Below are 10,096 nucleotides of genomic sequence, written 5' to 3'. Positions count from 1 at the left end.
TTCCTACCATGCAAGAAAACATTAACTGCATCTCAAGCTGCACAATTGTTTTTGAAGACTGTTTTCACTAACCATGGTTTGCCAAAAGTTATTATTTTTTATCGTGATTCTAGATTCTGTAACAATTTTTGGACTACTTTGTTTGCTAATTTGGATACTAAGATTGATTTCTCATTTGCATTCCATCCTGAAACCAATGGGCAAATAGAAGCTACTAACAATACAATTCTAGATCTTTTGCATATATACATAAATTTAAGACCACAAACATAGGATACACATTTACATCTACTTCAATTTGCATACAATAATACACCACACATAGCTACTCATAAAGCACCTTTTGAAATCATTTATGGACATAGATTGCCTACATCTGTTACATCATTGTTGAACAAAGTTAAAGCTGTTGATGATATTGCCAATACGCATGCTACTATTTTTGCTCAAGTTGAAGACATGATTACGAAAGCCCATCAATTATACACTAAACAAGCTAATAAGAAAAGAAAAGCCATGAGTTTCAATGTTGATGATTATGTATGGTTACACATTGAAAAGAGAAGATTGCAAAGTGTTGAGAAACATCATGTTGTTAAATTAGCACATAGATTTTATGGACCTTTCAAAATAGTTCACAAGATCAATGATAATGCATTTTAAATTAGAACTACCACAACATTGGAAAATCCATAATACTTTTCATATTAGTTTGTTATGACCTTTTAGAGGCCAATTACATGTCCACCCTATATCTATGAAAACCCTCCTTTGTTAGAAGAAGAAACAGAAATCCTTGAACCTGAAACTATATCTAGACACTGACTTTATAACCACTAGAACTTGTAGTAGATATTCTAGATATTTGGTTGAGTTTAAAAATCATCCTGTTGAAGAAGCCCAATGGATGCATGCCCGCAACCTAACTGCTTACCCCTTACTACTCACTCCACATTGAGCTAATAGCAATTGAGGACAATTGCTATCCCACCCTGAGGGTATGATGCCAGACAGCATATTCCATGGCGGATTCTGTGAGGGTTTTATTCCATTGTGGATTTCATGAGGTTTTTTGGTGGATTCTGTAAAACTGTATTTATTTGTTGAGGTTCATACACAAGGTGGATTCCTTGTGCGAGATGTTGATGGGGACGTCTGTTCTTTTCGGGCATCAGATTAATTTAATGTGCATGTGGGTGATTCTACAGTGAGTGATTTTGCAAAATACATATTAAATTAATGGACTTTTATGAGTTTAGAGTGCACTCGAATTAAATTAAGGTTAGGATGGAGTTCCAACCTATTTAATTATTTTGTAGCTGAAGACTGCTAAGTATTCACTTTTGTGGGTTTTATCACAATTATTTTCTAACAATTGTGAATGGTTTAGTTGATGTGTAGAGCAAGCATCAGTGGCGTTGGAAAATATCAGGTGATGGCATGCATTCAGATTACCTAGAAGAATTATTATTTTTAATGGACATATGTCTTATCACTAAAGACATGGTGTCAATATTTATTTAGGCACGCTTATTTATTAAAGCACTTGACAAACATTTATTATTTTTGTATGCACATAGGCACTCGGTTTAATATTTCATTATTGGACATTGTATTTGGACACAACTCAATTTTTGGGACGCCCAAACACTTTATTCTTTATTTGGGAAAAAGCAAACACAAAAGCCAAAAGCATGCTAATTGTAAATTGGGCTATTTTTTAGCTTGGAGATTAATAAATCTATAAATACATACCTTGTGAAGTTCTCACACAAGGCATGGGGGGAGATTGCACCCAATTTGTATTTTTGTCTCATGTCGTGCAAACTCTCTTCTTGCTTTTATAAAGCTTTTGTAGTTCTTTGTTCTTGGGGACCTTCCGGCGTTCACTACGCGCACATAAATCATCCAATTTGCGCACCAATGACACACATTATCAAAAGACTTTTGTCGTCCATTCACCTATTAAAAGATTTTGCGAAACTTTATGAGACAATTGAAGAGAGATGTATAGGTAGACTAAAAGAATTATTTTTTAAAAAGTTCCAAATTCATCTACAGTTCAAACCATCATTCCTTTTTAAGACATTTGATTACATCTAATAGACCAGATACAGAGGAGGCAAGTGTATCCATGATAACGTGCTTGTGCTCTTTAAATGCTTTCTTTTCCTCTAGGTTTGATTTTTGGTTGGCTAACATAGATCGGTCGGTGCTAGTCATGTCACTGAGAGATTCCTCTATCTTTCTACCCTTCTTATTGCGTGCTCCTTGGTTGGTCATTTGATCTTGTCCGATCTTCGAAGGCTCATTGGATCCAATGACTTCATAGGTGTGGTCACCTAGATCCTTGGAGACTGATGTAGTGTTGTCTTCTGGAGAAGACAACCCACCAACAGACGAGGCATGTGCATCACTGACAACATTGGCACGATTCCACATATATTCATCCACAAGATCATACCATTGATCATATGATCATTGCCTGATATGGCATTGTGGGCCCTATCCTTTCTATATGACTCACAAATGCATCCCCATCATTTTCTACATGCCTCACCATCTTTGTCGAACTTTGGAAATAGTGGTGCTAGTTGTGTAGCTATCTTGGACCATATATCCCCACTCCTTGCTTCGGTAGATTTGAGAACTTCGCACTCATGGATCCTCGGATGTGAATGAGTTGTACTGTCCATGCATCCTTCAACTGCACAAATAGTTTTTTTGTGGTTGTTGAATGATCTTGTGTCTCAAGTCTGTCATCGTGATTCTTTCCGTTCCGCACCCTCTTTGGTTTAGGAGGTTTTGGCACATCAGACTCTGATGAGGTTCGTCGTGGACGCTACTTGTTGGCATTCTCGGAAGATGGCACCATTGGTTCTTGAGTATGAACCAAGTCAACCTCTTCACATGTGTCTTGGATTGCATCACATGAACTTATTGCTTGTGGTTCTTGTGGTGGTGGTGTCGAGGGGCCATGTTGAGAACTATGTGCAATTGGACGAACAATTACATTAATGTGTATTGTTGTTGGTCCCTCTATACATGATTGTCTTGGTCGTTGGAATGGTGCGAATTGAGGAGGAAGAGGATTGATCAAAGGAGGGCGGTTTGGAAACACATTAACAAGAATACTGCCAACCACACTATGACTTGGAATGTGGCTTGGAACACCCAAACTTTGGCTCAAAAGTACATTATTGCATATTGCATCCTAGCTCATTTGAGACACAAACTGATGAAACTCCTCCATGGGAGTGCTCTCTTGAGAATCCATCGAGCTCCACCTTATGCATGAAAATTATCCATAATTTACAATACATGAATGGACAAACAGGTTTATTGTTCAAAAAAATTATTTTATCCATAACTATGAACAGTAAAGTTAAAATAGCTTTAATGAAAACTAACTACAATATGTCAAAACTTGTCAAGCAACTAGAATGTACTTAGGTTTTTACAAAAACATAATTTACTTTGCAAATATGTAATACGAGCTTGGCTATACCATGATGCCACCTATCTAATATTCTTGCATAACTTTACGAGACATATTCTTGAGAATGTTGTTAGCACATGCTTATGTACACATGCCTAAAGTTTCATCTATTGTCACTTAGAGTCATCATTCGAAAAGGTTTGTCATGGGTGCCATTTTCTTTAACCCATTGTTTCCACCAAGGTTGCACCTCATATGTGCTCACACACAAACACATGCTAAAATCACTTGGGTCACAACAATTTGTGTATCTTCATAGCATCCCCTTCAAATGCGAGTTTTGATTTCTAATATCACTAGTAGAGTCTATAGCAATCTTTAATGCATGCATGTGCACACACTTAACGATTTAGATTTAGATTTCTAAGGGACACAATAGCACCTCTTTGCTTGACAGATATGCCATGTTGTTCAATGCCTTCTTAAACATCTTTTATGTATAAAAGATAAGATTATCTGTATTGCTTGACCTCAATTTAGAGCACTTACATAATGGATAATGTTTTGAAACGTCAATTCTTTCCTAGTTTAGATTTCTAATATCACTAGTATAGTCTACAATAATATTTAATTCATGCATGTGCACACACTTAACGATTTAGATTTAGATTCCTAAGGGACACAATAGCACCTCTTTGCTTGACATATATGCCATGTTGTTCAATGCCTTCTAAAACATATTTTATGTGTAAAAGATAAGATTATCTATATGGTATGTGTACCAACAAATTTTACCGTAAGTGATAATTTACAGATTTATAGGTTGCAGAAATTCTTTCAGATTTGCAGACTACATTCCATTGATGATTGATGCATGATTCATTGCTCTCTTGTAAGAGAGAGAGAGAGAGAGAGAGAGAGAGAGAGAGAGAGAGAGAGAGAGAGAGCATTCATGCATGATGCATATTTCATGATTATGGCGCGACCAAGACATATTTAATTGTTCCAAAAATTCAGAATATCATCATTCTAGAAATATAGAACATGATGCATCATTCCAAAAATACAATTATGGCACAATTATCATGATGCATCGTGTTGCATATTTAATTAAACCAGAAATTCAGAGTTTACAGGTTACAGACATGATGAGCAATGAAGGACATGATGAGCAATGAAAAAGATAATACATGAGAAAAGATAGATGATGTTGCTAGAGAGGTATTGGGCAGCATATAGCTTTGGTGTGGGTTGTTTTCTAATCAATACATGGATAGCTGAGAGTTCTCATGTGGGAAGGACCAGTAAAAGAAAAGTAATAAGACCAACAAGCACATGATCATCTAGAGCACTTGTGGCTTGGTTGCTATTGAGAATGTGGATACTAGCAGGTGCCTATTGTTGGCATCTTCTAGGTTGCATGGGTAGCATGGGCAACAAGGGATGAAGAGTCATGGGTTGTTGTTTGGTGAACATGCTTGCTATTGGTGCCTTGCAAAAGTGCGGGCAGGAGAGGGAAATCATGGGACTATTGTCTAATGAATTGTCGGTAACAAAGAAATTGATGAGTTCTATTTGCACGTTACATTCCATTGATGATTGATGCATGATGCATTGGTCTCTTGTGGAGAAAAGAGAGAGAGAGAGAGACCATTCATGCATGATGCATGTGCAGGAAAGAGAGAGAGAGAGGAGCATACCTTGATCGCTGCAGGACGTCTTCTGTGCAGGCATGGCATCTTCACTAACACTTTTATACAGCAGTGATTAGCACAACAGAAAGAGCAGCAATCAGCAATGGCAAAGTGATGCAGTGATCAACAACAATGACTCCAGGTGCGACAGGCATTTTGCTAGACCAATGGGCAAGCGACGGTGGAGGCCACCTCACTTGCGGACGGGATCAGATGGGGGAGCTCCCCCACCTTGTGGAACACTGAAACAAGGCGCGGGGGCATTCAATACCCCCCGCGACTACTGCGATGGGGGCACCCCCAATGTGTAACAGGGGGCGTCCTTTTTAACATTTTGGCCCTTCGCATAGGCCAAATTACCCTAAACTGGGCGGCCAGTGTGTAACGGGCCTTATGCTTACTCTACAATATTGAACACCCGCTCACGCTAACCCACCCTTGGGCGGGTCTGTCATCTTCTTCTCCTGAAACTGGGCGTCACCATCTTCTCCTCTTTCTCCTCTCACCTCCTCTCGCTCTCTCCCCTCCCCCTTCTCTCTCTCTCTCTCTCTCGCTCTTTCTCTCTCTCTCTCTCTCTCTCGCTCTTTCTCTCTCTCTCTCTCTCTCTCTCTCTCTCTCTCTCTCTCTCAGTGTCTGCACGTGCCCAGGTATAATCCGTTCTTCATTCGGTTCCAGGCAAATCCATGGAGAGCAAGCATGCTCAATCGTGTGTGAAGGTCGTTGCAGCTGCGGATGGCTTCGGCGCGGCGCTCAAGGATGCGCTGGTGGAGTACCTGCGCACAGACAAGGGCCTGCAGGTCGAGGATCTCGGGGTGACGGCTTACTACACGGCGGGCGAGGAGGTAGGCAAGCGAGTCTCAGCTGCGGCTGGGGCGGATCAAGGCAGCAACAGCACAGGCGATGATCAGGGCGGGCCAAAAACCCTAGGGCTGTGCGTGTGCGGGACCGGGGTGGGGGTCTCCATCTTCGCCAACAAGTTTCCGCGCGTGTACGCGGCTGCCTGCGAGTCCGTGGACGAGGCACGCAACTGCAGGTCCATCAACGATTCCAATGTCCTCACCCTCGGGGCCAAGCTCACCACTTTCGACCAGGCCACTGGCATCCTCGACGCCTGGCTCTCCACACCCTTCAAGGCCCCTTGCCCTGCCAACGATGGTAACCCTTGGCCACTCGACATCCAGAAATTTCTCGATGATTCCATCCACGCCATGGCGAAAATCCCTGGTCAAGACAAAGCTGATCCCGCAGGAAGCCATGGCCCGGAAGGATCTGATAAAGATGCCTCTCAGGGGCCTACATCAGATGCGAAAGAGCTCAGCCATGGCTGCTCCCTCTGCGACCTCACCTCCCACAGAAAGTTCGTCCCCATTGACATCATGCCTGGCGGATCCATGTCCATCGTCAGAGAGGACCCCACATCTGCCATCGTCCAATTCAAAGCAGGAAGCCTTGAGCCTGCGCACCACCACACCTTCGGGCATGACCTCATTGTTACAAAAGGCCAGAAAAGAGTGTGGAATCTGACTAAAAATCAAGTGTATGAGCTTGGACCTGGAGATTTCTTGTACACACCAGCTGGTGATCTGCATCGTGTGCAATATTTGACTGACACTGAGTTTTTCATAAAGTGGGACGGCCATTGGGACATCTTTCTGGACGAGGATCTTACACAGGCAGCTGCAGCCGTCGAGCAGAGCAAGTATTAGAGGGTCAATCATCTTACCAGATGTTGCTGTGAAGTTATGTCTATATGTACATCAGGGTCTATCGTCTTAGCTTCGTATTCGAGTTGGCATTTAGTGAGGCATAACCAGGGAGAGATTAGGTAGAGTGGGAATCATCTTGCTGTAAAGGGTTTGAGTTGCTGCATGATTTCTGCGTGACTGCAATCAGTGACCTGGCTTATCTGTTAGCTAAGCCTTGAGATGTTGGGAACAAATCATATGAAGTGAAAAGTTTACTGTTGTCAGTGCACTGCATAGAAATGTGTTTTTGTGTTAATGGCCTCAACTTAGCAGCAAAATCTCAAGGAGTACTGTGAGGAAGGCTTCTGAATGATCCAATTGTACTTTACGTTACATTATAATTGGTAGAGTATTGGGCTAGCTTTGTATTTGATCAGTTTTGGTGTGGCAAACTGAACACGTTGAGCAGCCTTCTTGCATTATTGGGTGGCACCCAAAGTGCGCAGGAGTTTGGGCTGTGGGCTGTTTTTTCCATTTCTGAATGATGAGGTAAGAAGAGAACTAATGCTAGAGGGGCTAATAAAGATAAGAAGCCCAAGAGCGACGTTGGTTTAATGCATTAGAATTGGTGTAGATGGAGATAGCTGATGATGACAAAGTGGTGCTATTTACAACTAAACACGACCTCTTGAACGAAGGTTGGCTTGTAGCACACAAGAAGACGCCTCAGCTCTGTTGCTTCAGCTTGCATCTTGTATTCCTAGATTCCTTGAGCGTCCAATTTGAACAGTAATTGTGTGGTCGACCATACATAGAAACAGGGAATGCTCGTTCGGGGACTTGGGGATGGAGCCCGTTCCTTGCCCCGTTCTAGACCGTTCCTTGCCCTTGCCCTTGCCCTTGCCCGTTCCTTGTTCGGAACGTTCTCTCTCGTGTGCGCGCTCGCTTCCACTCATCTCATTGCCAAGCCTCGCGGGCTGTCACGAGCTCATACGGAGTGGGAGGTTCACACGTGGCTTGTTTGCGCATCATCAACAATTAATTAATTTTAGCTTTTCTAAATTTGAAGGTGTCTACTAACAATGCACATTGCTTTCAATTTTATTTAACTGTTAAGAAATTTGTGTAAACTGTACCAATGTTGGGGCATTATGGATAAATTTTGCACATATGGAGCGATTTGGGACCCAAAATGTCCCTTCATTGATTGCCCCAAATCGCTCCTAATGTCGCAAATTGGACACTTGCTCCAATTAACCTAAATTTCTCAATCACTGCAAATTTAAAGTGTATACAATTAAGGCTTGAATTGTCCTCAAATTGGGAGCATTCAAGATTTGAAATTGCCCTCAAATTTGGGGCATGTTTAGATAAGTCTTTGCTCCAATTTTGGGCGATTCAGTAGGGGTTTGCCCCAAGTTAAAGTATCTATGATTCACATTGCAATCTCCATCAAAGTTGGGGCATTTTGGATTAGTTGTTGTCCCTAAATTTGGGGCATTCGGATCCTAGGATTTGACAGAGCTCCCAAATTTGGGGCAATTTAAATTAGTAATTGTTCCAAAATTGTGTTTCTAAATTTGGAGCATCCAGATCTTGGGATTTGAAAGAGCCCCTAAAATTGAGGCATTTAGAATCAATCATTGCCCCAAATTTGGGAGCTTTTCAATAAGGGAATGTAGGTTGAATTTTGCAGATAAGGAATACAATCCTTTGAATTTTGAGCATTTTCAGCAAAAGAAATGTAGGTTGAAATAGCACGAAAATTTGGGCATTTTTAGCCAACACATATTGCAATTTCATTGAGCTTTATTGAGTATTTTTCACTTTTATGGATGGCAACATTGACATCTCTGGGATCTTCATCATCCTCAGTAGGTACTTCGTCAACAATTGGACGAAGTCGAAGCACTACTTGGTCATGGTGGGATGAGGTAGATATAGGGGTGCCATTGAGAGGTGGAGGGGCTCGCCCTTCGCAATTCAAACTTTGTTCTTATGTTTGCACTAGTGGGGCTGATAAAGCAACAGCCCATCTTCTACATGAGGAGGGTAAAGAGGTACGTTTTTGCACCAACGTATTAGTTGAGAAAAGACATTAGTTATTTGACCACATAGCCACTTCTATAGGGAATTCACATGCCAAGAGAATGTCAAACATAGTAGTGGATCTAACATGGACTCCAAGGCCAATAGGGCATGGTGCTTCATGCAGAAGACCACCAAGATTAGTGACTACACAGCCTTCTCATGGGCCATTAGTGGCAGGAAGTCATGGTGTTAGATAGGGTTCATTGCACACTTCATGGGGACCAAAGAAAAAAGAGGAAACAGATACAATAGGGACACACTTTTCCACCATGGCCATATTGCATTCAAATCAGTTAGGTCATTGTATTTTTTAAATATGGTGACAAAGATTGCAAAGTACGGATCCACATATAGGCTCTCTTCATCAGAAACTATCAAGACTACATTGCTTCAAAAGGAGAAAGCATCCATAGAGATTGCAATAGCAAATATTCACAATCAATAGGTAAGAAATGGAGTGGCATTGATAGTAGATGATCTGAAGTACTTGTTAAAGAAGTGCCAACACCAAATTTAGAGCTCGGATGAACCCACCATGCATCCTCTGAAAGATAGAATTAGGATATCGATTATGCCATGTAAAGTACTTTAAGTCTTGGTCAAGGCTTGGAACACACTACTTACAAGGCTTTATTCTAGCCATGAAATGGAACACAAAAATCAACTCTTTGTGTATCAATAGATATTAGGGAGTAGAAGCTTTAGAGTTCCAAAGTTTGGCTATTCGTATTCTTAGCCAAACAATTAGCTCTTCTTATTTAGAGCAACTATGAAGCTCATTCAATCGTATTCACTCAAAGAAGAGAAATCATATTGGTACAATGAAGACATATGACCTAGTTTGTGTGAGCTCCAATCTTCACTTACTAGCTCATACATTGGTTGCAAAGGCTGATTCTTTTATACGATGGGAAAAATATGACAATGATGATGATAGTGATGGTGATGGTGATGCCCAAGATGTTCAACAGGATGAGCATTTAGGTGCAAGGAGCCATCTTCCATGAATGAGAGCACTTAGCACCTAGCCTCTTGGAACTTTAGAGTATTGACTTGGAACTAGGAGCTCTTGTAACTTGGATCTTTAGACTTTAAAGTTTAGTGCCTATTTTGTGGCTTTGCAATGCACATTTGTTGGACTTATGCAACATTGTTGATTACAATGCAAGAATCCATTGCTAATTACA

At 41.2% G+C, this 10,096-nt stretch overlaps 1 protein-coding gene across 1 annotated transcript; it reads left to right on the top strand.

The window, feature by feature from the left end:
• The first annotated feature begins 5,468 nt into the window (after window positions 1-5,468).
• On the top strand, window positions 5,469-7,242 carry DRT102 (DNA-damage-repair/toleration protein DRT102). The gene has a single exon (XM_087671985.1). It carries the CDS (start codon window positions 5,817-5,819, stop codon window positions 6,837-6,839), a length of 1,023 nt encoding a protein of 340 aa, XP_087528111.1. The 5' UTR covers window positions 5,469-5,816; the 3' UTR covers window positions 6,840-7,242.
• The last annotated feature ends 2,854 nt before the right edge of the window (window positions 7,243-10,096 follow it).

The sequence above is a fragment of the Lygodium microphyllum genome, chromosome 29 (genome assembly GCF_053477565.2).
Source record: "Lygodium microphyllum isolate KBCC chromosome 29, Lygodium_microphyllum_v1.1.10, whole genome shotgun sequence".
Classification (NCBI taxonomy): domain Eukaryota; kingdom Viridiplantae; phylum Streptophyta; class Polypodiopsida; order Schizaeales; family Lygodiaceae; genus Lygodium; species Lygodium microphyllum.
This window is presented reverse-complemented; position numbering and strand designations above follow the sequence as displayed.